Here is a 27,252-nt window from a genome sequence, read left to right as displayed (position 1 = left end):
CACAACCCTTCCTTCCCGAAACATGTTATGTAGCCGAGGAAATGACCATATGGTGGAGAAGACGGTGGCGATGGGGATGGAAGATGCGAAGGGCTGTGACTCCGCACTATCACGGTGCGGAGGGCTGTGGATGTGAGCACTGGACTGTGACGATGCTCCCGTCCACAGGTGTAACGGGGTGGAGGACTGTGACGGCGGCGAGGACGAGCTCGACTGTCCCGAGGAGCCGCGCTCGCCGGTGAGCGCCGGCCGGCGGCCGCGGCACCCGGAGGCCGGGGGTCGCGCCGGCGCCGCCGGGCCAGCCGCGCTGCTCGGCGCCGGCCTGCCGCCGACACTGCTGACGCTGCTGCTGCTGACGCTGCTAACGCTCCGCTGAACACACCTCTCTGCGCCAGCCGCCGCCGCCGGCCGGCGTGGGACCGGACTGAGGCAGACCCATCGTATCTCTCACAGCAGACAGCGGCATCAGCTTCAGCCATTCATTCACCATGCGGTCATGTTGATTGGTTATCTCCGCAATCAGCAAGTGACCGGCTGGGTAAAAGAACGGATTCATATCCGAATTTCGGTGCCAATTTTGTACAGGGTGGTTTCCAACATGGCTCAAAGATGGAATCTCAACCATTAAATATTTATTTAAAACAGAGCAGCTTGTAGATATCAAAATGCGACATGGACCCCTTCTTGGTCTGAAGGGCTATTTGTAATTATGGTCGGATCGCCGCCGAACCTGACCACTGTGCGCTGCGGTCTCGCCGGGATCACCATTTACAGCCCTACCGAGTCGTCTCGCTGGGGATTTTGTATGGAGCGCGCCCAGTGGGGGGTTGTATGTAGTGCATGGTAATTGTATTGTACACTAGTATAAGCAGCGGGAGTTGCACAGCAATGGCGGGGTCCGAAACGACCTGGTTTAAGCAGCCGAAGGTCAGAAGGCCAGAGTGCCCCAACAGGCAGCGTTCGTTTTCAGTAAGACACCGCCCTCACACTCCGACCCGTCTGATTCCAGCCAGCCAGTCAGCAGAAATTCCAGGCGATAAATTATCGCGTCGGTCTATGGCTCATCTATCGACCCGGCCGATGTCGCTGGGTCAGTTCGATTTTCGGCGGCTACTGTTCCAGGTCACCGGTCATGGCGGGCTGGGAGCCAAGGCCTTGCATTGCCTTGTAATTTGCGTACCCTCGCTTCCCCTTTTCCTTAATCCTTTCATTCCCCGACACCCACCATCTCCTTGGCGGCTCTGGGCTCCGCACCGCGCCGGCTCCTGGCCACGGGCCGCGATCGCGACACAAATTAATTGTAAGTACAACAGCGAGGCCACTCGTCGCTCCCCAACGGGCCCAAGCAGCCGGTGGCAGCTAATGCTATAGCGGGTATGACGGCCAGCGCAATGGTCGAGAGCTTTGCGAGACATCTTTTTATACGTCTATGTGAAGTGCTATCGAAGTTGGGCGCTTCACCGAATCTCGATAGAGCTGAAGTTTATTTTTATTTATTTACACTGGTCCATGTAGGTATTAGTAAAGTAATCTTGCATGTAGGATGTAGGTGCGTGTAGCGACATACTGAAGTACCTCCGTCGGTCGCACGTCAGTAGGTTTACAAGAGATTCCTGGGTCATTAAATTAAATGAATGACATTTGATTGTGTTTGGGTATTGTACTGAAGTATGTTACGTGCCATGATTTGAGATTGCAAACATTTTCGTCATTTGCATTAATTTTAGGGCCGTCTAATCTTTTTACAAGCCTTCCCATGGAATTAAATGAGGTACTCGTTGCCTTATACGATTCCCGCGCAGCCTTCAAAATAATCAAAAAGCAATGTAAAGTTTTTCGCAATCTTCATCTGCTGTTATATTTACTAAGGTTGTATTTTTATATTACCGTTATTTAAAGAACTGCAGGCTCCGCCTTACTTTTGTACTAGTGTACACCTGTATTTGTTACTGTTCCTGGACTCTGTTTTTTTTTTTCAGACATTATTCGTGGATGGCTTGCAAATAGGTAGGGTAGCTACTTAATCATGTCGTGGAGGTGTGTAAATATGAATGTCTGTGTGTTTGTGTGCATATAAAAGTTATTTTGTAGGTATTTAATGTGGCACACGACGATGCATGAATGGTTTATACTTATAGATACTAAGCAGTAAGCACCATCGTTTCCGTTTTCTGAGGCACACAATACAGAAACATAGCAGATAGGCCGAACAATTTAAAGTTGCTGAAAACGCGTAAACTCAGTTTATGTCAGCCTTCTCCGTGCTTGCTCTCATTTATCATTTCTAAGCATCCGCTGCAATCTTGCCTCTGCCTCAACACTCAATTTAGGATATTGTTCAAGCCGACGAGCACTAATACCGAGCCATGACAAGTTGTCAAGGACAGTAAAGACAGGCGAAACTTCTACGGATTACCGAAAACCTGAGCAACAAACCAATCGGGGTACTATTTTCTCGACCACAACATGTTATAAATCACGAAAGTGCAGCACACAAGACGTTCACCGATAGCTCCTCGCGGGGTGTGCATTCAGTTTAGCCAATGTGCATAAGGAGAACGGGAGAAAGGGGAAAGAAGGGATTGAGAAGAGGGAGGGGAGGATCAAGGGCCGGACTGATGCAAGTACAAAGCGCCCCAGCGCGTGGAGAGGTGAGGTGGGGAGGAGCAAGTGGGGAGCAGGGAGGGGGGTTCGTCAACGAAACAAGTGGACTAAGGAATAATGAAGGGAGAGAGAGAGAGAGAGAGAGAGAGAGAGAGAGAGAGAGAGAGAGAGAGAGAGAGAGAGAGAGAGAGAGAGAGAGAGAGAGAGAGAGAGAGAGAGAGAGAGAGAGAGAGAGAGAGAGAGAGGACGAGAGAGAGAGAGAGAGAGAGAGAGAGAGAGAGAGAGAGAGAGAGAGAGAGAGAGAGAGAGAGAGAGAGAGAGAGAGAGAGAGAGAGAGAGAGAGAGAGAGAGAGAGAGAGAGAGAGGCGATCGTTTAGACGGTCAGATAGACTGATTAGGGAGGCTGATATGGGGAATGTACTGTAAGGGTCGTTCAAATCGTCCAGTGGAATAAAGGGAGGAATGGCAGATACTTTGCATAGATAACTAGAAACTAAGGATGATGGCAGCAGCACAATGTTTAGTCAATGTAGGTAAGGTGGACTGAGCAGCAAATCAGAATATATTTTAAAGTCTGGAGGAGGAGGGAGCATCTTCAGCCGATGGCTGCACGAGTTAGTGAAAACGGGCTCAGAGAGCTGGAACCTCTCTGCACGTGAATGGATGGATGAATGACTTGCTGCGCTAGTTGCTAACAAAATTTAGAGTACAAAAAGGGGAGAGATGAAAAATAACTTATTGTTTAAATCGTACGATGTCATGTCTACAACCGTTTAGTAAAGAGACATCCACAAATTCAAATGATATCATGATCAGTTTTTTTTTCTGTAAAAGTACATTACTTTTATTTCCTTGCCAAGTTTCGTAAGACGTGCCAAATGCAGTCACTGGGGTAAGACAAGAAAATTTCTAAGAAACTACGGCACAGGCGAAAAGCGCAGACAATGTTCATTGTTCATGTCATTACCGAGCGTACTTATTCTTAATCGAAAAAGGTCAAAATTCATACTAAAATGTCAGTGGCGTGCGTTCTCGCAACAGCAAAATTTGCCCCTTTCAATGCAGCAAAGCTCCAATATTCGGTTCGAAGAAACTTGCCAGCTTCACAGGAAGTGTCCATTTCCGACGAAAGAATGTGCGCGCGCTAAGTGACCTGATTGCGAGGGGCCAATATTTCACGATATGGTGTTTGAATAACTTTGAACACTGGTGGATATTGAAGCTGAAATGGAGCATGGTGCGGTTGATGGAGATAAGCGTGCAACGTGTGAGGAGATATGGTAGATTCTAAGAGTGGGAGATAACTTAAAATATGTTCATGAGGAGCAGTGCACTGTCGAGCTGAGGAAAGTCGCAGGTTAGTCGCTGGCGGTTGAAAAGATCGAGAGGGTCTAGACATTTCTTAGAAACAGTAGCGAACATGTAGACTGTAGACTAGAGTTGGCAGCCATGCCTGGTAGGGTGCGCTGACTGGAAGTGATCAGAAACGCAGACGGAAGGAAAGTCCATCATAGTCACTGAACTTCCCACTTATGGCTAAATTGGTATGGAGTACCAACAAATGTCAATGGGGCTTAGTTTTCCTGGAATTGGCATCTCTGACGAGGCTCATCTGGCTGTGGTGTGAATGATTTGTGGCGCCGCCCTGCAAAAGGGCAGAATGCTGACAGCTTCGCGAGACAGCACACGAACTCGAATGAATATGCTTGTGAAATGTAGATCACGGTAGAAAACAGTAGAAACTTTCGGAAAAGTAAGCAAATTAGTAGAATACTGGTGAGCAGTAGGGCTTGACGGAATACGACGGACGAGAATGGCTAGCTTTTGAAGGCTAGTGCAGAAATGCATTCGGAGTTGCCTTTGAATGAGTGATGGGATAGTGCGAGAGCTTGAGAGAGTGCAATGTTCGAGCGAGCAATGGAAGAATCAATACGGCTGTGTGCTTATATTGATAAGACCGGAGACAGTCAGTGGGGAGAGAACGATTTACACTTGCAGTCCGAGACTGATAGGCCGGCTATCCTGATTTATATTTATGCTTATTTTCCACCATCCTTGCTGACGCAATGGACTCACCGCACTAAGGCTTAGATACGAGACGAATGATGTGTTCGATGAAATTGTGTAGTGTCATACAAAAGCCAGCTTGTCCATGTTTGCGCCCAAGGGCGAAGGCGATAACAGATTGGTTGACTGTTGCCTCCCCTTTCCACCAACTGTGCGTCAGTTTCAAGAAGAACGTCAGTAACGTCAGTTTCACTTTATAGATCCACCCGTTCAGATAACGTTGTGTACAATTAACTATGCAGTAAAAGTCATCCAATAGCTTGAAGGTTTAGCATCGAACCCTAAAACCTGCACACTGACTATCGCCATCTCGGCGACATCTGGCCCATTTTTGGACGTGATGTGCCATCAGTTGGTACAAATATAAATCATGCCGGCCGTTTCGCAGCACCAGAATACATGCATACCAGTACACATGATCGTATTTTGTATTCGTTACGGGTCGATATGCTTGTTATCTGTATGTGATAGTCCATTGTCTGTGAATGTGCTATGTAAGCGCGCTTAGAGTAAGGACGTCGCTTAGAACTAGGTGTACAAAGCAGTGCTTGTATGTATGCCAGCTGTACTGTTGTGGTCTTGATGTGTTCGTGGCGCTCTGTGACTTAGACTAGACGCATATTTAAGCGGTAAGGTCCATTTGGGACCAGCCACGCCTACCGTGGTCCGACCAAGTGAACGCAGCCATGTCTGACGAGGCCTAAAGGCGGTGTTTTCAGACTGCTGCTTTGTATTACATACAATTGTATTTAGAGCGTAGACCGGTAGACATCATGTGTGTAAGCTTTTCGTAATAAATATAGTGTGTAGAAAGGGTTTTTGTCTGCGCATATGTAGTTGATTCACGTAGCAAATGAATGACAAACACTGACTCACGGTTACTCTAAAATTGAAATTTAACTGGAGACGAGACCCATACAGCCACACCAGAAAATTTGCATCGATGAAGCCACGAAGAGCCCGTCACTGGAAACTATGCTTATATATTCGCACGTACATAGAAAATACACTAGCATGGCCTACCCGGGGGTACAGACAGACTCCTTTCTTATCCTCCAAGGACACATTGCACCTGACTGGTGGTCTCACAGACATTGTCGGCGGCTCCTGGACTGACCATTGACTCCAACCACCGATCACTGACTCAATTCACCGACTCCACCCATAGACTTTTGACTTCACCAATTGACTCGACTAATGATTAACCCTAGAACGCCTAGGGGGGGGGGGTGTATCAACCCCCCCCCCTGAGGATTTTTCGAAGTGCACGCTAAACGGCTTGTCGTAGCGGGCTGAAATTTTCAATACCCTCTGGGGCAACCTTTGCGCATCTTTTGCCGAAAAAAATTGATCGGGTCATGTCAGGTCACGGAGTTATGACGTCATAAGAGGTACAGCCTCCGGCCGACAGTTACCAAACGTGTGCGCCGAATCCCTAGGTTTTCTGCCGGTGATACCCACATTGTTTGATGGATCATGATGAAACTCCCCATGCATGTTGGGGCAAGCATTGGCTATCGTGTGGTGCAAGAAAATTGACCGGGTCAGGTCAGGTCACGGAGCTATGACGTCACAAGAGGAACAGCATCCGGTACTATTTTTGAAAAGCGCCCGAACCACTATTTTGCTAATTCTTGTCACCTCAATGGGAATATGCAGCAATATTAGCTTCTATAGGGAGCAAATGGACCTCCCAAATCCAAAAATACAATCAGATTTCAAAAATTTAAATTTTGATTTTTCGAATTTCTGCCGCCGACTGTGACCTTGCCGACTTCCGGCGCTCCCAACGCGCCATTTTTAGAGCTAGGGAAACGAAATACATACCAAACGATAGAGAATTGATCAAGGAACACGATAGTGAAGGTTTCAAGTCGATATCTCCCACCGTTTTGCCGCAATCGCCGCGGAAAGTTGAAAAAGTTTGATTTTTTCGGAAAATTTGACCTTTGACCGGTCATAAGTAGGTCAAATGTTGACCTAGGACCAAAAAATATACCACCAATCGCGAGATCTCGTTGAGAGCAATCCGTTGGTTTTTTCCGCTAAGCTCTACGACCTTCCGTTTCGAAACGCCAGGGGGGGGGGTCGTAACAACCCCCCCCCCCTGGTCGTTCGTGTTATGAGAAATGGCCTGGTCGTGCAAGGGTTAATGACCTTACCCTCGTAGTTTGAAAAAGTTAGATCAAAACACTTGTTTATTAATAATTTCGAGCACAGCTCTTCATCAGAATACAAAGCTTAAAATGTCACGATAAAAATCCAATCTTTAGCTCGAAATCAATCTTGTGCTCGAAATTATTAATAAACAAGTGTTTTGATCTAACTTTTTCAAACTACGAGGGTAAGGTCATTAATCATTAATCAAAATGCATTAATATGATCCTCGCACAAGCACTGAGAAACTTAAAGAAAATTGACTCGACTCATATACTCCAACCACTGAACAATGCTGAGCGGCCAGACCTCAAACAACACTCTAGCCATACCTGGCGTAAATTCCGAACAGCAACAAAATAAAGGGCAGCGATTAAGTTTCGAGGTAGCTGCCCTTATAAATTCACAATCTTAACGAAAAATGTGCTTCAGCGACGCTGAAAGGTCATAAGAAAGCATCACGCAAACAGTATCTATGCAAAATAAATCCATACAATTATATCAGTACAAAAACAATCGCTGATATCCAAAACACTGCGTCATACTAAGCTCTATTACTTTCTGGCCAACCAGCCTACTTCCGAGCTTCGTCAACTCACTACAATTCATTCACTTCTTCGCATCACAAATAACCACCAATGGTATCACCGAACAAGCAGATAAGGTCGAATCGAGTTCCCTTCCCAGCAGGGCGCCTACCTGGGGTGGACAGCTGAGCGATGTCATTGGTCAGTGAGCGAGTGACGTCACTGGCCCGAGGTCGGCTCAGCTGGCCTCTGAGCGAGTCTGCATTCGCAGCACGTTGTGCGCCTGCAGCAGCAGCGGTCGGTCGATCATGTGGCCGCCGAACGTGAAGGCGCCCTGCAAAACACGGAAGAACGTTACTGAATGGATGGATAAACCAAAGCAGGGTTACAGTGGATATTCAATTTCTGAACATCGTTTAAAACATGACTGAGAAATCTAGCAGAGAAATAAGAAATCCCTCCCGGTGCAATATACCCACTACCCAGGATGGTCAGCTACATTCAATTTCATTTTCTTAATATGTAGCTTATCATACATTCTAACGTATTCTCCTATTTGGAAGGTATGCCGAATATCACATAAAATCAAATACAACATTCAAAACGTAATACTAAAGTAGATCCACATCCGGCCCACGCCCGGGAAGACCCCACCACCGCGGCCCGGCTCCCGTCTCGCGCGCCGTTGGCCCACCTTTCCGGAGGTCTGGTGTTTCTCGAACGCCTCCACCAGGCGGGCGGCCCACTCTGCCCGCTCGGGGGAGGGTGAGAAGGCACTCTGCACCACCGGTACCTGGCCCGGGTGGATCACCTGCTTCCCCGTGAAGCCGAACTGGGCGCCCTCCTCCGACTGGCACCGTAGTCCCTCGAGGTCTGCCGAGAGATGGGAGGGGACGAGGATAGTCAGCACGATACACGGTCAGTTAGGGCGAGGCACAGTAAGTTGGTGGGAAGAGTCATGGTAGGACGAGACTCGGCCTATCTGCGGTACGAAGCACGACCAGTCAGTGGTACAAGGCACGGCCAGTCTGTGGGAAAAGACACGGCCTGTGGGACAAGGAACGGCCAGTCAGTGGTACAAGGCACGGCCAGTCGGTGGGACGAAACACGGTCAATGTCGGAGACAGGACATCTACGAGCCCATCTTACAAAACACTCTCAGTTGGCACCCTGCCGGACCCTCGCCGGCTGCCGTGCCGGCCTCAGGGGTCACCTGCCGGCGTCAGCCAGGTCTCACGGGTCAGACACGAGGCACGGCGACCTTGAGTGGCGCGGCCGGGGTGGCCCAGCCACAACACAGCTCAGCTGTCCGTCCGACTGCAACGCAGTGGATGCCTACTACCGGGCCCGTGCCGCACCCGACACCGACCCCCGGTACGGGGTCAGCGCCGGAGGGTGGCGGTGGTCAGCGCGGGAGGGGGGCGGTGGTCAGCGCGGGAGGGGGGCGGTGGTCAGCGCGGGAGGGCGGCGGTGGTCAGCGCGGGAGGGTGGCGGCGGTCAGCGAGAGGGCCAGGGCGGCGGTGGTCAGCGGGAGGGCCAGGGCGGTACTGGTCAGCGCGGGAGGGTGGCAGTGGTCAGCGCGGGCCAGGGCGGCAGTGGTCAGCGCGGGAGGGTGGCAGTGGTCAGCGGGAGGGAGGCAGTGGTCAGCGGGAGGGTGGCAGTGGTCAGCGCGGGAGGGTGGCAGTGGTCAGCGCGGGAGGGGAGCGGTAGCCAGCGGGAGGGCCAAGGCAGCGGTCAGCGGGAGGGTCAGGGTGGCGGTGGTCAGCGTGGGAGGGTGGCAGTGGTCAGCGCGGGAGGGGAGCGGTAGCCAGCGGGAGGGCGGCACCAGCCAGCGGGAGGGCGATACCGTGGGAGATCTGTAGGCACTGGCCCTTCTGAGCGTGAAGACTGAAGAGGATATGAGACACAACGGGGGTGGGGGGTGGGGGGGGGGAATACAATACACTACCCAGACCAAAAAGTGTCCGACCTTGTACCTTAAAGTACACATATCACTGAGATTGTTTGCCAACTTCGAGCTTGATTCTTGCGGCTTTTCATGTTTTACCCTAAGTGTTTTCACCTCCTGACCTGATTTTTTTGGAACAAGATCGCAAATTTTGGATCGGGTAGAAAATGTAGAAGATGTAGCATCTACAGCCTAAAATGATTATAAGATGATGAATGGTAGGAAAATCATGATAAGAAAACCAAATTGAAAATAGTTTTGAAGCTAAAGATTTCAGTGCTTATAAATAAGTCTGCACAATATCGTATAAGATGTCTGGTCTGTATCAGGCTTACGGTCGAAGTTCATTCGGTAGTCCTCTTTTTCAATTATTTGCGCCTTTAAATATAAAAACTATACGTTCAGAAATAACGTACTGCTTTTTGTCGCAATGCGATCGCAAGCTCTGAAGCCTGCAAGCTTGATATGGAACAGACTATATGTAATCGCGTGCACAATTTATAAACAGCACTACACAAGAAACAAGCATATGCTCAACTACCCTGGGTTGCACACGTCCAACAGTACAAATACCAGTCGGCCAGTTCTCAGTTCACATTTCGGCGGGCCTCTCAGGAGTGAAAACCTGCTGGCTGCTCCTCTTCACGTCTCCTCTACCTAACTTTCCTCTCCCTGGTCTCCCAGCCAGCTCCCTCTTCCTCTTCTCCCCGACAAGCCCCTCCACCTCCCCCATCCCTCCCCCGGTCTGCCGTCAGCCGTCCCACAAGTGTCACCTTTGCCGCCGCAGCGCCAAGTTACGCAGATTGCCTGCGGCCATTTCGTGCCGCCCATGTCTCAATAAAGACCGATTTCACTTTTAAGTTAGCTGGCCTTTCGCACTATATAACCCACCTTTATAATCGATGTACACGACGTCTATGGCTTGCAGTTTGAACGCCTTGGCGATCATGACGAAGTTTTGTCGCGCGAACAGTAGTTCCCGCGCCTCCGAAGTGCGCGTGGCGCCTGCCAGAGGTCCGGTAGTGTCAGACCAGGGGTGAAATAAGGTCGCGTGACGACAGCTTGGTAACACAGTGAGCTATAAAATGGTAGCGGGTAGGCGTGGGATTGGGGGAGCGACACACAAAGAAGGGCGATGGGCGGGCAGGGAGGGGCGGGGAAGGAGGGAGGGGAGTCACAGGAGAGATGATCACCGCAAGAGGTGTGCATTTTGTTGGTTAACTTTTCGATTAATCCTCACCCGTAGCCGTATAGGAATATCGTAATAGGACGATTACAACCTACTACTTGTAACTTGTACAAACTTTTTGCCTGTACAGCAAATATAGCTCGAATGGAGCGATGGTGCAAAGCAGTGGTTCCAGGGTAATAAAAAGATACACCAACGCCAGGCCATACAACACCAACGCTGCCCGCTCACCGATGTCAGCACAGAAGTCGTCGGAGCCGAATACGAGGCCATCTAGCGAGAGTGGCAGGTCAGACGTTAGTTCCAGCGTCCGCTCACAGATGGCTCTGAGGTTCAGCATTCCCAGAGCCGACTCAGTGAACAAAATGAGATTCATCGGAGTTTTCATGTCTGCTGGCATGTGCTTTCGAAGCCGGTCGACAAACTGAAAGAAAAAAGATGACTTACAAACGAAATCATCACTTCTATTTCACTTGTAGACTGCATCAACGCGATTGCTCAGGCTAAGCTAGTAAGACAAAACAAGCAGCTGTACAATAGGGAGTTTTTTATTAACTTGCGTACAGCTCTCTCATATATGGACACTTGATGTTTCTCAGACTTTCATAGGTGAACACTGAGCAGCTTGTCCCTTGTGCAGCAAATTTGCTCCTGGTCACTTAGTGTGTTTTCGTGAGCGAGCAAATCTTTGACCGAGGCGACTGCAGTTCTCAAACCGTGTCCTATTCACGGCGCGCATGACGCCAATAGGTGCGGCCTGTTACCAGTCTGCCGTCATCAACTCACCCAGGTCACGTGCTCCACGGTGTCCACCTTGGGCAGGTGGAGCGTGTCGGGCAGGCGGCGCGCCGACAGCACGTGCTCCAGGTCCGTCTCGCAGTGGCCACTCTCCACGCAGTTGACACGCACCGAGCAGTCCTTCCCGGAGAAGCTGACGCTGCCCGTGTGCAGCACCTCGCGAATGGTGCGTCGCGCCTCCTCCTGAGCGACCGAGGAGGGGATAGAGGGGCAGGGTCAGCGACATGAAGACAGAGAGGAAGGCTAAGGCACACCCAGACGGGCGATAAGCTCATGTGAAATACTGATGACTTTTAAAAGATGAAATGGAGGACAATTACTACAAAGTAAAAAGAACTGTTAAAACCAAAGTATAAAACATTCATGGGATATCAAAATGTTTACAACTAGACCTAGGCCTAAGCACATGACAAGGACACAAGTTTAACGACCAAAACAACTTCAAATTAGCATTAGCCACCTGTTCATGCACACTATCCCCCAATCACTGGCAGCGGTAATACTGCGCGGTCGTACCCACCTTCCGGTTGAGCGCCACTCCATCCTCGCAGTCGAGCACGATGCAGTCGGCGTCCAGCGAGGCAGTCTTGTCGATCTTCCTGCGGTCGCTGCCAGGCACGTACAGCACCGCCCGCCGCGGGGTGTACGGCTACCGGCGGCGGGATCGTCTCAGAAATAGTGATACGGCGGGGGGGGGGGGGGGGGGGGGAGCAGCTCCGCGGAAAAACGAGCCTGTTGCCCCATGAGGAGAGGAAGCTGATGTTGCATTATTTGAAGGTCCTAGGTCATTGGTTGACTGTCCAGATCAATGACACAGAAGTCACGAAAATCGGGGTCTACTAGAACTTCTCCAAATTATGTTACTGTAACAAACTGTTTCTGATTTTTTGGCCTTCAGTGTCCTGATTTTAAATTTCAAGCCAATTTCGATCAAACATAATGTTTTCATGCACTTGAGGTAGGTATAGGTCAGATCAGGTCAGGTCAAGTTCCCGGCCAGTAGCCATCCTGCAAGTGCCAGCTATCCACAATAGTTAAAAACCACCACTGACAGCTTTATATTTTATAACATGTTGCATATTCACCAAAGCTTGAGCTAGTTCTCAAATGTTCAACTGGGTGCCGAAATTGAAATCAGCCCCCACCCAAGAAGAAAAAAAATACACTGAAAAAACTATACATGTAAGACTTGAAAAAGTTAACCAAGGGCATCTAGGATCAATGACCTTGACCTGACCCTTATGTGGCCTTAACACTGCCCATAATGCATGGGATAGCTTTCACATGTTGGCATATTTATAATTACAAAAGTTGGAAATGCTTATGCATGCCAACTGCCAACATACCATCAAATGCCAAATCACTATAGCAGACATGATCAGTTGGGCAAACTAGACTTTTGGAATCAAAATATGGAGGCATCAATAATTTGATTCTGGTGGGAGGAGCCTTGACCAAATATGGGCATGGAATCAATTTTTTGATTCATTTGGGTACACTTTTGACTTCAAATGTATCGTTACGGTTGAAAAAAGGCCCATGACGGTGAGATTTTTTTTTAAAAAGGTAGAAAAATGTGGTAGGTTTCCAAAAAGTGTTACCTCAACACTAAGAAATTGTCCCTTTGGCCTTGTGAATGGGAAAAAGACAGAGCCACTGTCCATCACGTAAAAGCTGTTTTGAGGAAATCACACTGTATGTTATTTTTGTATCATGAATCACATACTAAACAATCAGTATTTGTGTAAAATGGCAAAATGAAATTTTCTAACCCCTAATTATCATTGTTCTAGTGCTTTTATATTTATTATATGGTTTTTACCTGTTGCTTCAGTTTTTGTATTCTTGACATTTAAAAATTGTGAATTGTTATCAAATGTAGTGAAGGTTAAGTACAACAATGCTATAGGTATCTGTTGTGGTGCTGAGGATACCACTGAATGAGAACAATAGCAAGATAAATGATGTATTCCTGCAAGTCATTGTTGCCTATCTCTTAACATTACCTGTGAATCAAAATAATGATTAGCCAGCTGATGGGGAATCAATATTATGATTATCTGTTTAAAGTGAATCAATTCCTTGATTGCCTTTCACTACCTATATAATTCAAATTGTTATGATAGGAGCAATATTATTTTGCTTAGGAGATAGTTCCAACATTTCTGTTCAAGATCAGGCATGCTCCTTCTTGAAACACTCTCTTATATTTATGTGATTGGTAAGTTAGAAATGGTCTGCATTTATGCCCAAATATGGTCATAAGGAATCAATCTTTTGATGCCTCCATATTTTGATTCCAAAGGTCTAGTTTGCCCAACTGTGATCATGAGAAACAGGTCATAAGTCAAAAGTCATCAGGGCAGGGTCATATTGTTTCCAAGATGTGGAAAATTGAATAATCCAAGGGTACCTAATGGAAGTTTCAGGAAAAAAATCAGCCACCTTTTTATCTAATTATTAATGACAAACAGAGGGGAGCAGTCCCTCCTACCCCCTAAAGTGTGCGGGTTGAACTAGCTAAATGCTGACCAAATGCATCTGTACATCAATATCACTTGATGTCTTTATTCTACCGAACCTAAAAAATGAAAACTAAAAGCAAGACAAACCTTCAGTTGATCTTGCAACGAAGTTGAAGTTGAAATGAAATGTCGCTGAAACAAATGACTTGCTGGCTTGTCCCAAAGACATCTTACACTCTTGGAAATGCAACGCATCATATTCACAACAGTAATGTTATAAATCTTCAACTTCGTTTTGCCCTCTCTACCTCTAAAAAAAATGTCTTCCACACTTGTTCCAGTTCCACACAAATGTTTTCCAAAAACCGCCCCGCCGCCTACAATGCCAATGGCTTGGACAATGCTGAAGCATCTTGCTGTATTTTGTAGCAGTCGCGCAGTTTTTGAGTCGTCACTCTTTGAGAAGCAACAAGCAATTAAAAACTTTCGAAGGGTCTTCCTAGCTGTGATATTAGTAAGGCATACAAGCTGCGATATTCGTAAGATATTCAAACTATTCGCTGCATCCCAGTTCCCACCCTAATAAATGTACACTTTTCTCGAAAAAAGAATCTTGCTTTATTCGCCTATGTTTGATCCAGGATGAAATAGTTATCAAAGCCATGGTTCTCAAACGATGAAAACTGGACCAGGTGTTCCGAGCGCAGTTTTTCCGCTAGCCGAAGTAGCGTCGAGTACATACCTACATTTGGAACCGTCGCATCAATAAGCTTGTAATTGGAGATCGCAAATGATCAAAATAACTGAAAGATGGTACTTTATTTCCAAGCAGCATGAATCCAATGCCCTAAAGGCCAATTAGACTAGATATATTTGACAAGAAGCTTGCGCAAGGTGTAAATTTAAACCAAAATGAACCAAAATAAAACCACAAAACCAATAAAAACCAAGAAGCCGAAACTTTACCTACTTCACCATCATTTATTTACACCACAATGCATATGTAGTAACGAAACGGTAGTGGATACACTCATACGGCATACCGATTTTCTTATTCTTTTTCAGCAGGCATTTCCTTCTCCATCATCTCATTAGTCATTTGTCGCAGCTTAGCAAGAGCCTTGGCTTGTTTCTCCTTCTTCTTAGCTTCTTTAGCACGCTTCTTTTCCTCCAGTTCTTTCTTCTCTAATATCTCTTTGAATCGCGGGTCTTTTGAGTCCACTTTGAATCCGAGATATTCCTTGACTTCTTCAATCAGCCTATCGTGCTTCTCCTTCGCTGCTTGCAACTCCCTTTCCTTCTTCCGCTTTTTCTCCAAAATTTCTCTTTTCCACTTCTCCAAGTTCTCCATTTTTGCATCGATGGCATCCATCCTCTCCTTAATCGCCTCCTCCTTAGCCCGTTTCTCTGCTTCATGCTTTTGGACCATTTCCTGCAAAGTGTCTGGATAGGCAAGGGACTCATACTCCATCTTATCCTCCCACTCTTTCTTCACAGGCCACCCGACGGCCGGACTGATCCCAGTCTTGGTGCCGTACAGGGCCCAGATCCTCCGCTGGGCACGCAGACTTCTCATGTGCGCGGTCTCCTCGTCTACCACCGGCTGCTTGCCGTGGTACTTGCGGTAGTGCCAGTCTCGCAGGCCGGACACGTTGGTGTTGACGGGCGGCGCTGGCAGGCCGGCCGTCACCGCCGGCTGGTCGTCCTGGTCGGCCGCCGTGGAGACTGGACGAGAGGCGAGCCTCAGAGCCCGCCCGCACAGCCTCGGCACGCCACCAGCACGCACAATGCCCACGGGCACCATAACCGAGTTACTGGTACAACAGTCCGCAAATCAAGTCACAAAGTGACTAGTTCTCACCCAGCCTCAAAAGAAGGACCTTTTCATCAATGGTAGCCTGAAACAGAAAGAGGAAATAGCAGGCCAGTGTTACCAAGGCCATTCTTAACAACAGGAAAAGCACAATGTTGATGACCATGGTAAACCTTTGCAATGCCCTTCCCCATTGCAAATGCCAGAAGTGCTATGTCTTAGGTAAGCTACAGTGTTCTAAAATTGGATTTCGGTTGGGTGTGCCGATGAAGAAAAAAATCCTAGGATGCGAAAAAAGGAATTAAAAAACCGAAGTATATTTGCAAAACGGTGTAATGCCAATTTGTATGCCAACTGCCAAACCAGGATTTCATGTCAGAATCTTGACAGGGCGTGAAACAAAAGGATGTGGGTGCATCAACTGTCAAGTGACATGTAAACTGGCTGTTGGGAATACATGAAACTTTTTTCAGAGATGAAGTAAGTTCGGTCGTTCATATTTTAGGGATGAAAGTATTAAAGTATTTTCCCCATTAGGTGTGATTTGCCACCAAAAAGTCTGAAAAATGGAACACTGGTAACAGGCCCCAGCATGGTACTGTGCTGAGCAACTGTGCCTGTGCAGCAAAGCCTGAAAAATAATATGCACACAGAACACATGACAGGGTCTGCCAGAAAAGATTTTAAGCTATTAGTAGAGCAGACGTCAACTAGGTTTTCCAACCAAGGAGAGGCGCCATACCCGGAGGCCGGGCCGGAGGTGCTTCTTTCAAGGAAAACCTAACCTAACCTACAACCTAAAAACCTACAACTTACAAACTGAAACCAACCTGAACCCTACAACCTACAAACCACGGTATATGCTACAAACCGGTGCTACAAACCTACAGCGCCTCTCCTCGGTATATAGGGCCTTGCTCGGTTGGAAAACCTTCGTGTGACGTCTGCTCTACAAATGCCCTAGATTGTTCAGCCACTACCAACGAGCATATATTATGTGCTGCGGAAAGGCCTTACGCATTTTATCTATTTCTGTATTTAGGGCCTTGTCTATTTCTATCTTCAACAATTTAAACCATTACAATTATGATTACCCTGATTACCCAAGCACAAGCATGTCCTTCGTCACATAGGGGAGTATTCTCTTTGACCAGCAAACTGTCACCCACTTTTCGTCCTCTCATTCGCTGATAGTATAAGCAGGTTTTGTTTGACCAATGAAAGGCCGAGAAACGCTTACAAGCCAGCAGTGCACATCTACAACAGATTATTTGTCTAATATACTTCAATATTGTATTAGTGTTGAGCTTCCAAATGTGCTGCCATATTGCCAGTTTTCCTCCACGTTTCTTTTACGCAAGGAATTCGCAGAACTGAACGAGGGTCCACACGTGGTGCGTGCAGACATTTCATTGTGGGACTGTATAGTTATGTTTAAATGATAAAATTAAATCATTTTTATGCACTCTGCACTTATTCGGTAACAGTTCGCGGGGCTAGTAGGGGATGCGTATGTTTGATGTGTATTGTGTATCAATCCTATGCTGACCTGGGAATTTGGGAACGAATTGGAATGGGAAGGTATATATAGCCTTGGGGAAGGTGCCAATTGCCATTGATATCAACTGATCTCAATCTCACTGACATCTCAATCTCTTGACTCTTCAGCTTTGAAACAAAACATTTTGTCTGGTTAAGTTACATCAACAGCCAAAAGGGTACATATTGCGCTGGCAACAGTCGGGGAAAGTATGGTAAAATCTGCTATTTTTAGCAGTCTGCTATTTTTAGCAGAAATCTGCTAAAAATGGGTACGCATGTGACGTCATCGTACCCAAATATAGCAGATTTGGGTACGGCCCCATACAAAAGCAGATCTGCACCCTAATTAAAGCAAATGCGCATCAAATGCCTGGCAGATTCATGATGAGAATAGTGCTGAGAATGTCCTATGATATTTTTGTTCAGATCCGACTGTTTTCAAATAATGAATTTGAAAATAGTCGGATCTGAACAAAAATAGCAGAGATCACTCTCAGCACTATTCTCATCATGAATCTGCCAGGCATTTGATGCGCATTTGCTTCAATTAGGGTGCAGATCTGCTTTTGTATGGGGCCGTACCCAAATCTGCGAAATTTGGGTACGATGACGTCACATACGTACCCATTTTTAGCAGATTTCTGCTAAAAATAGCAGACTGCTAAAAATAGCAGATTATACCGTAAAATGGGGTGTTAAGGGACAGTGGGGTGTTAAGGGACAGTTGCATGGGAAAAACTTTGAGTCATATTAACTTCCTAATTTGAGAAGGTTCAATAAAAACTTCAGTGTGGTAGTTGACACTGTTTTGCTCTTGACCATAGGAGAAAATGGTATGGTTTTTCATGCAAGTGATTTGGTTCAAAAATGGATTTGAAAATCATGCTACATTTTCACAAAATTGAAACATCTCCAAAACTCTGTGTGTACCACATAAACTAGTGGATGTACAGGGAAAACGAATGCATAGGTGTATTGTCACATGTATTGCACATGTTTCCTGAAAAACTTGTGCAAATCCACCCATTCATTCATCATCCTCTTCCTCTTTTCCGGATACATGCCCATTTTGAGGTGGATGTGGGGTGCTAAGGAACAGGGAAGAAAAAATAAAAAATAAAATCTGAATACAATTTAATTAAGTAGGCATGAAAAACACCAAATTCCACATAAAATGCTGGCAAGTTCATGCTTTTATCTCTAACACATCTTAAGTTATGTAACAAAACATCTCAACACTGTCTTTTACAATGATGGGTCAATGGAGACTGATGTAAGTAAATGTGATGTCATCATAAAAATGCTAAAACAAAGAGGGCAACATAATGACAAGTGACAAGCTTCAACATGGGTTTTTATTGATGACAGAAGATGACTTTTTGGTTCTGTTTACCTTATAATTAGCACATTTTCCACAAGCGTAAACTGCATTACACGTAATTGGCTAAAAAGGTCATTAGTGGTGAATGAACCTGACTTGTTTTGTGACAGAATATGCAAAACATTTCAATAAATAAATTGTGTGCCCTTCCACACCCCAATTGTGGGCATTTGATGACCATTTCTTGGAATAATATAGGTGTCCCTTAACACCCCACTTTGGGGTGCTAAGGGACAGTGATGAAAAATAATAAAAAATAATATGCAGGTATAAATCTTAAAAACTTTAATGTGGCAGGCATGTAAAGTACCAAATTCCACATAAAATGCTGACAATTTGATGCTTCTATCTCCAACCCTTCTTGAGTTATATAACAAAGCACCTCAAAACTGTCCCTTAACACCCCGTTTTACGGTACCATAGTTTCCCCGACTGGCAAGTCTCTGGCTCACACATTTTGATTTCACTATAGTTTTGATGCAGTGTTCTTAATATCATTGAATACTACCAGTATTACGCCTTTTGGGGCGACTAACGGAGCGAGCGAGAGGGTGGGCCTTGCACGTGCAAAATTTCGAGGGGGTACCTCCAACTGACTTGTGCACTGCACCCTACTAACCCGTCTCTAGCGATGTGCCAAATTTGAGCACAATCGGCCCAGCCATTCTCGAGATCTGGAAGCGGCACCCTGCACGTGCGCACATGCAAAGTGGGTACCAACCGACTTGTGCACGGCACCCTACTAACCGGTCCCTAACCGTGTACCAAATTTGAGCGCAATCGGTCCAGCCGTTCTCGAGATCTGGAAACGACCCCTGCACGTGCGCACGTGCAGAAGCACCCCAACTGTGGCACATGGATATGCATTGCCTAGTGGGTGCCTACCTGCATGCCAACTTTCAGCGCAATCGGCCCAGTAGTTACCGATATATTGCAACTATTACAAAAGTGACACCTCTTCGTTTTACACGTGGCACGTGCATAAGGGGTCACCCACATGCATCGAGAATCGTCCAATACTTGGTAGAAGGAATGAAGCTACCCTACAAAAATTACCGCATGTAAATCGGTCAAGTGGTTGCTGAGATATAAGCGTCGCAGAATCGTGACCACGGCCGGCCGGCCGCTCATACTCAGAAATTTCCGTTATTCTACGTAAGACTCCGCTCGCTTCGCTCGCTCCGTAATCATGCTTTTTGGTTGTTACGAAGCCCCATTGGCATGTTTTGTGACATTTTTGGCAGAGCTAGACTTGGAGCCTCACAACAAACTATGTAATTGTAACTGCGGCTTTTGGCATCGTATGCTGGCAAGATCATAGTGTATTTGATATAAGTTCTAATAATTTTGAATGCTTAGCTTAGAAAGTACCTGTTTATTAGCTTATTTAGCATAGGCGTGTTTTTTTCAACGCTCTGCCAATTCTTTGTCATTCAGCAGGTTGCCTATAGAAACTTATAGGGCTACTTAACAAATATATGCTTACTCATGTTGAGTAATTACCTAAGTTTCACTCCATGGGTTGATGCAACACGAAGTCAAGCTCTTTAAGACTGTAAGCAGTTTTATTTTGACTTGTGTACCTGGTTTATATCCCTGCACAAATGCTTGAAACATTTATAATGGGCTGTTATGCTGCTGGCTGCTTTAAATTAGATGGTAGTGAAAGTTATGTGCATGGCACATGATCAGCATCAGCTAGCAAAATGTCAGGTTGAAGCTTTTATGAAGCAAACTCCATGGCATTCAGACCTGACTCTTTTGCTGCTGTTGTTGCTGATGTTGGTTGTTGCTGCTGTTAGTTGTTGCTGTTTTTAAACATCCTTTTGTCTGTCATCCAATTGTCTTGTTCTCATATGAACATTACTTACCTTTTGCAGATTATTTTCTGTTTGTTATGGAAATGGACTCTGCTGCTGCAGCGCCCCTGGCGCCCGACGACAGAACTAATGGAGAGGCAGCGCCTCTGGCGGATGGCGGCGGAAACGTCCCGGATACGGACGGCTACTTCAGCAGCTATGAGAGCTTTGAGGTGAGTGACCACGTCATGCCGCGCTGTGCCGCGCTGAAATTCCCACAACGAACGTCCGACCTGGCCGCGTCGCTGGCGATCCCAGCGTGTGTCGGCCCGGGCTGTGGCCGGCAGCGATTTCAGATCGACGATCGGCAACCGGTCGGAAGTGCGACCTCCCTGGCTTTTCACTAATATATCAAGAAGTAGAAGATCATAGTGCTCATAAAAACACGATTCTTGGCACGATTCTTGAGATGCATGACTATTAACCGCTCGTTTGCCGTAATTCCGGTGTCAAGGTTGCCTGCCCACTGCCCAGTCGTGAATTGTCTGTCTCAACTCACGCTAGTCATGCTATGACAGATCGGATTTTGTGCCGGCCAGAGGCGAGCGTTGAGACGGTTGCTCATTTGGCAAGGTAACTTTTGGTCCAGCAGGCTGTGGTCACGTGGTGTATTGATTCGCACGGAAGTGAAGTGAGAACCTTCGTGTTTTTTTTTTCTCAGTAAGAGTCGTATCGTTTTATTGAAGAGCTGTAAGCCATCTCAGTCACATTTGGGGTTTTAGAAAGTTCGTTTCTTTTCAAATGGTTTCTGAAGAAGTGCGAGACCTATTCGTTTTGTTAACACTCCCCGCTGTCACACCATGCCTTTTCAAGCATTTGAATAACTCGTTGAAAAATTATTGTTGTTGCATTTTTAAGCGTGGCTAAGTGGACATTGCAAATTCTCCTATAGACTGTGCATAGCCCGAATGCTTCTCTGTGGTACAGCAAAACATATGTGCTATCCCATTTTTGCGACCATGTTATTTGGCACTTGTACTTCATTGTAAAATGACTGTTGTTTTTTAGGCTCTTAAAGGCTATAAGCCACATTTCAAAGCGTCAAATGTCGCTGAATTGGGCAATGCGCGAATGTCGACAAGTTGCAGTTAAATTGCCAGCGGGGGCCCGTGCCTTGCACAATTAACGTTTTTTTATTGTAACACGTAATTTTTAACACAATCAGTGAAACACTGTGTGAAACCGAACCCATTTTGTCGGCCGAACATTGCCCGCCTTTGTTGGTTGCGCGCTAGTGCGTGTGTGAGTGGGTGGAGGCTGGAGTGGGGGAATGGTTGCATTCAGACGGCGAACAGAGACTGCCAAGTACGGCCTTGCTGTCAAGGCTACATTCATATGCTTGACACGGAATAGTATAATTTATTTTCCTGACACGTACCACGAAAATTGAGACACTTCCACGTCCGTTGGTGCAAATGGACTCGACTTCAATCGATTTTCGTGCGTGCGATCATGCCACTCCGCCCGCGCACTGATCATCAGCCTCTTTGTCAGCAACAGCGACAACATCAGACAGCTCGGTTTTCACCGGACTCGCTGTCGACAACTCATACTGGAGTAGCGTTTCGCTCGGTGTCGAGGTAGCTGCGGACCCCGACTTCTGTTCCCATGGAGACAAAAGCCATTAGACTGCATAAATTGCCTTCCCAACAACGACAAGTTGGCCACATCTGGGCTGACTGAATGCGTGCCGGCCATTTTTCTCGTCGCGACGCTTCTTCTAGTTAACTCGTCTTTATTTTGCAAGACCATGTGCAATGTTTGGGTCAAAATATTATTCTTTTCTTCTTCCAGATCGGGCGTTTTCCCAAGTCCCACAGGGGAAATGTTCTTTCCTGGGAGCGAGACAGCCATTAGCGATGTCCTGGCAATGGTCGTGTGTTTGAGTGGTGGTGGCTCTTGGCGGCAGAGGGACTAGTTATATTCTGACCATTTACCTCCGTGTTATCTCATAGTCAAAGTCAATGACTTGTTGTGTAAGGAGACTCGTCACTCCAGCTACTAGGACAAAGTTTCGAGCCAAGATAGCTCACCGTCAGTGTACTTGTCATATTGTGTATCAACGAAGTACTTTGCACGAAGTAAAACATTCCATTTGGTATTACTATGTATTACCAAAAGGTATTAGGTACCTTCACCCGCACCCCGTAGGGGGGTGGGGGACGGCCCTTCCTGTCCTTTTCAGTCGATATCTCCTAAACGGCTGCAGATATCGTCACCAAAGGAGACCTCCGGGCATTAATTTTACACATTGTGGCCAAAAAATTCCAGAGGCTATGATAGGTTGGTCGCAAATACAGAGCAGAAAAATGTTCAAGACATAAAAGGTCTAGATTGTAGAATTAACAAGGCTACATGACTGGTATCTCGGATTTTTGTAAAAAAAATATTTTGACCCCTAAAAATAAAGAAAGTAACTTTTTGGATATAATAGCCAAAAAATATCAAAGTTTTTCCGAATTTTGAAAAAACGGAATATATATATATATATATATATATATATATATATATATATATATATATATATATATATATATATATATATATATATATATATATATATATATATATATATATATGTTACAGGCAAAGTGAAAACTCGGGCATTTTGCAAAATGCCTAGGCAATTTGCAAAATGCCTGACCGGCCAGGCATTTTGCAAAATGCCCAGGCAGTTTGCAAACTGCCTGACCCACCAGGCATTTTGCAAACTGCCTGAAATATTTTCCCAGGCATTTTGCAAAATGCCTGGCATCAAACTCGCACTAGCGACGATGTATAGGTGTTGCAGGCACTTTAGAAAATCAGTCATTTTGTAAAATGCCTAGGCATTTTGCAAAATGCCTGATTTTCCAGGCTTTTTGCAAAAAGCCTAGGCATTTTACGAAATGACTGACTCTCCAGTCATTTTGCAAAATGCCTAGGCATTTTACAAAATACCTAGCCATTTTACAAAATGACTGAGCAGCGTGTTGTAGATACGAGTACCTAATTATATACGTTTTGGTAGCGTGTAGGTGGACCGAGGAGTCCAGCATTATGACCAGAGGAGTCCAGCAGTGGGAAGTCCATACCTACCTCTATTTTGAGAAGTGCAGGCCCGCGACATTTCCAACCCCCACGTCAGCGACGCTGCTGGATTTAAAATGATCGATCTGGAGCGTCAACAAACGACTGGCCCTATGCCGGCCTGTATCTGTAAAACTATTAGAGGGATTTTTGAAGTGCTCATGCAGGAAGATGTGCACAGCACGCTGTACGTGCAGGAAGCATGGCCGCCTAACGTGCAGCAGCCGGTGCCATCGCAGTACGCACTGCAATAATAAATAGAACTGACAGCGACGATGTTTCTTAAAATGTGAGGATGAGAGAGAAGGAGTGGGAAATTATAATTAAATTCGAACGTGTTTTTAATGTCCAAATACATAATGCAGTTTTGTCCGTAATGGCACAATCAAACAAAGACTACACTCATTCGTTTACATGTAATTGTACATCAACCGGGCCTGCCTATTGACTAGGGCCGGTCTCCGGCTGGTTTTGTTAGGTCTAGTTTCAGGCAGAACATGAACGGCGTTGATGTACTTGGGATTTTTTACAGCGTTAACTAAACAATGCTTTATAATTATGCTACAGCCGAGTCTGCAACTCAACCTGGTCGTTACTCAGCATTGTCGTCATCACAGAGCTTCAAATCGATCAGCTACAGGCTGAACACGTACCTATAGGGTATAGGAAGACGTCCAAAAACTGTTGGCCATAGTATCTGTAGTGGGATCTACGTTCCATGCTGGTCAGGCATTTTGCAAAATGCCTAGTCATTTTGTAAAATGGCTAGCCATTTTGAAAAAAAGCCTGGTTGCGTTCAGTCATTTTTCAAACAGCCGTCTTTTTGTAAAATGCCTAGGCATTTTACAAAATGACTGATTTTCTAAAGTGCCTGCAACATAGGTAAGCATCATTTGTAACTGCCGCTTACAAAAGTTCATTGCTGTCAATGCGCACCAAGCTAGGGGACACTGCGTTCTCCGGGTAGCGCAGCCGAGTTCAGGTCACTGAGCCCTATCGGCCGTCGGGTGCCGAGCACCGGGCGTGGTTTCGTGGGTAAACATGCGCTCGGTACAATGATTGTACTGTTTCTAAGAGCTCTTGGTGGCTTTTTTAAAAATACTATGGGTGGATATTGATCAGAAAAGAATACTCTTCCAATTTGCGAAAATTTGATTGTTACACGTTTACGTACATTATCAATCGTCTCTGCCGGAACAGTTGCCCACGAGGGCAGAATACTGGACATCGCAGCTTTTATACACACGGCTACAACTCCGTATACCTATACGAAAGGTACGGAGACGGTGGCTCATGTCCATTCAGCGTTGGCTCCATCTCGACAGAATTGACGCAAGACGTAGGTATTCAGAGTGTCACGAACTCGATACGCGGTTGACGCGGTCTTGTCCCTCCATGCCCCTCCTGAGTGCTGAATGGATGTAATTTGAACGGGTCCGGCACCAGGGCATCTAAATCGGCCATCCCCCGGTATCTGAAGATTTTACCATGAAGCTGAAGCCTCTCAACATCAGGCTGCAACCCTGACTTATCGTCATCCATTAGTGGTGCAGCTAGATTTCGACAAAACCCACCAAATCTGGACTATTCAGAACTAGAGATTCAGACTTTTTAATGATGAGGCCGTGAGGCGATATTAGCCGTTTTCACGACGGCCATCTGGTACACATTTGGTTAACATCTGGTGCAGATTAAGTGCATATTTGGTCAAATGAGGTTCAGTGTGTCTCTTAGTAGCTATCAGCTAGGGTTGTAGGTACTAATTGCTTAGATGCCTCCTTTGTCATATTATCAGAGAGCATCATCGGTTAACCCGCGCCCCACTGGGGTCTGTGTATAACACGCCCTACTGGGGGGGGGGGGCTATTCATAGCCCCCCTCCTAACTCCGAAACTACTGGGCCGATCGTCAAAATTAAAACGGCGTCTGATAGCCCCGGAAAAACTGTCGAGCGAAACCTAATTTCATTGACCTCGAGGTCACCGATGACGTCACAGGTCAGGTCAAAGTAAAAATTATTAGCATTTTTGCTTGTTCACATTTTGGGCTCTGGCCGCCGTCTTACAAGTCAGATCAGGCTCATTTTTGGTTTCCACACTCGTGAACAGATGCTCTAGATACCTTGAGGGTACCAAACTTGTACTTTGATTTTCAAGTCAGGGTCAGGTCATCACAGGTCACGAAAATATTATATCATGCGTCGGTCACGTGACACATGTTTTATGGTCCATTTAGGCCATAGATTTTGAATTTGATGTCGTCTGTGTCATTCGAGGTCATTTTGAGTCGAATTTAGCTTAGGTCAGGTCACTTTCAGGTCAAAAAAGGTCAAATTTTGAAGTTAAAATTTTTCAACAAAAAAGGTGTCTATTGGATGCAGTTTGAGCTCAGGAACACGATGGTGCCATTTATATTGGTGTACGATGTCAAATACGTACTGAAAAAATTGATTTGAAAAATTAATAATTGTGAATTTTTTGCAATAATGCGTATAACTTGGCCATTTTTGAAGATATTTAGCTAAAACTTGCTAGAGTTAGTCATAATCATGCATTCTGTCACATATATTCCGGTTTTTTTCGAAAAGTCAAAAACTTTTTGAAAAAAATATAAAAATATAAATTTTGAATATTATTATATACAATTTTCGAAATTTTCAAAATTTTGAAAATCCGAGATGGCAGTTTGATAGCGCGGTCAATTCTGAGTCCTTTCATGCAAAAAAATTGGATCTAGCTTAAAAACTGAGCTCTTGGGAGCGATTGCCGTGTTTCAATGTTTTGCGTCGAAATCGGACGAACATGACGTCACTCTGACGTCATTTCCGGCCGACCTATGGTAGCTACGAAGTTCAAATTTTGACACAAGGTGTCAAATTGATGCAGCCGAAGGTACTAAAAGTTTGGCGTCGATCCGTCAAGCGGTTTGGAAGTTATTGCAGAAAAACGGGAGGGGGGGCTATAAATAGCCCCCCCCAGTGGGGCGCGGGTTAACACGCGCAGTGGAAGGGGGGGCGGATTTCGCCCACCCCTCCTGTTTTTCGCCAATAACTCGCGCCGCAAGCATAACATCAATGTGAAATTTCGGGCTACCTGTCCAGAATTGAATTGCGGATCTTCTCGTGCAAGAAGTAAGAAAATCGGTTCACAACTTCTCTGGTAATAGCGGTGTAAAGTCAAACATCCTGCCGCCGCGGCGGCGCGGCGGCGCGGCGGCCGGCGCTAGCCGTTACGCGCCGCCTGAATTGTAGACTGTGCCGGGGCGGGACGGTTCCGTCTTTACATCGCGCTCCTTACCGCTGATTATATCAGATTCGCGTCAAATTCGGTGAGAAGACTGAGAAATGTACAGGCAATCATATGGTCAAAGAATTTTGAAAATCGGCCGGTAACAACTTGAGTTATGAGTGTGTAACACAAAATTGTGATTGCCGCGTTTCCCGCGTCGGCCGATGCCGCCTCAGCCGGCGATATCTTACCCTTCGCAGGCTTCTAACTGCCATATTTATTGTTGGATTATCTAGAAATTCACCATACATACTCACAAATGTTTGTTCTTTCGTATAGTGAAAGATTAAAAAAAATCGGCCGGTAACTTTTTGAGTTATCGGCGTGTAAACGCAAAAAGTCGCTAATAGGCAGATTTGACCACATTTGACCTCATTTGACCTTGAAGATATTGACCTAGGGTCATGAAATTCACACACAACAGAGTTCCCCATGGCCCCCACCTACCCTCCAAATTTCGTCTTTCTAGCTCTAGTGGGAGCTGAGATCTTAGGGGGGGCGACATCCGCCCCCCCCCCCCTTCCCTGGGCGTAGTACTCGCAACCC

The 27,252-nt window shown here is 46.1% G+C and overlaps 3 protein-coding genes across 13 annotated transcripts in view; 1 reads left to right on the top strand and 2 right to left on the bottom strand.

The window, feature by feature from the left end:
• LOC122373397 (LDL receptor repeat-containing protein egg-1-like) overlaps nt 1-5,484 on the top strand; it is a 45,390-nt gene extending 39,906 nt beyond the window's left edge. The window contains exon 5 of the mRNA XM_043351391.1: nt 169-5,484. Coding sequence (XP_043207326.1) covers nt 169-376 — 208 coding nt within the window. The 3' untranslated portion in view covers nt 377-5,484. The remainder of the gene's footprint in view (nt 1-168) is intronic.
• The window catches only part of LOC122373394 (citramalyl-CoA lyase, mitochondrial-like), a 69,632-nt gene extending 55,457 nt beyond the window's left edge, over nt 1-14,175 (bottom strand). The window contains exons 1-7 of one of the 3 annotated variants that reach the window (XR_006255037.1): nt 13,903-14,173; nt 11,811-11,939; nt 11,279-11,473; nt 10,724-10,916; nt 10,195-10,308; nt 8,050-8,228; nt 7,528-7,689 (exon numbers count right to left, since the gene is read on the bottom strand). Coding sequence is in view for 1 of the 3 variants with exons in the window: in XM_043351385.1 (XP_043207320.1) it covers nt 7,594-7,689; nt 8,050-8,228; nt 10,195-10,308; nt 10,724-10,916; nt 11,279-11,473; nt 11,811-11,939; nt 13,903-14,013 (1,017 nt within the window). In the remaining 2 variants the exon portion in view is untranslated. Of the gene's footprint in view, nt 1-7,084; nt 7,690-8,049; nt 8,229-10,194; nt 10,309-10,723; nt 10,917-11,278; nt 11,474-11,810; nt 11,940-13,902 lie in introns of those variants that run through there. The other 2 variants (XR_006255038.1, XM_043351385.1) reach the window with 2 other exon arrangements.
• Nucleotides 14,176-14,716: 541 nt separating this feature from the next.
• On the bottom strand, nt 14,717-16,796 carry LOC122373398 (growth arrest and DNA damage-inducible proteins-interacting protein 1-like). Of its 9 annotated transcripts, none has more exons than XM_043351395.1 (2): nt 16,738-16,796; nt 14,717-15,653 (listed from the first exon to the last, which is right to left on the bottom strand). In XM_043351395.1, exon 2 carries the CDS (start codon nt 15,557-15,559, stop codon nt 14,807-14,809), a length of 753 nt encoding a protein of 250 aa, XP_043207330.1. In that variant the 5' UTR covers nt 15,560-15,653; nt 16,738-16,796; the 3' UTR covers nt 14,717-14,806. The 9 variants fall into 9 exon arrangements, with proteins under 9 accessions (XP_043207330.1, XP_043207327.1, XP_043207336.1 ...); XM_043351392.1 differs by having other exon boundaries at nt 16,672-16,742; XM_043351401.1 differs by lacking the exon at nt 16,738-16,796 and adding an exon at nt 16,651-16,720.
• Between the last annotated feature and the right edge of the window lie 10,456 nt (nt 16,797-27,252).

Source organism: Amphibalanus amphitrite, unplaced genomic scaffold, assembly GCF_019059575.1.
Source record: "Amphibalanus amphitrite isolate SeventyFive unplaced genomic scaffold, NRLGWU_Aamphi_draft 001487F_arrow, whole genome shotgun sequence".
In the NCBI taxonomy this organism is placed as follows: domain Eukaryota; kingdom Metazoa; phylum Arthropoda; class Thecostraca; order Balanomorpha; family Balanidae; genus Amphibalanus; species Amphibalanus amphitrite.
This window is presented reverse-complemented; position numbering and strand designations above follow the sequence as displayed.

Excerpts from the sequence above, each read along its gene's own strand:
- LOC122373398 (XM_043351395.1), bottom strand. The coding sequence starts at position 15,559 with ATGGTGCCCGTGGGCATTGTGCGTGCTGGTGGCGTGCCGAGGCTGTGC.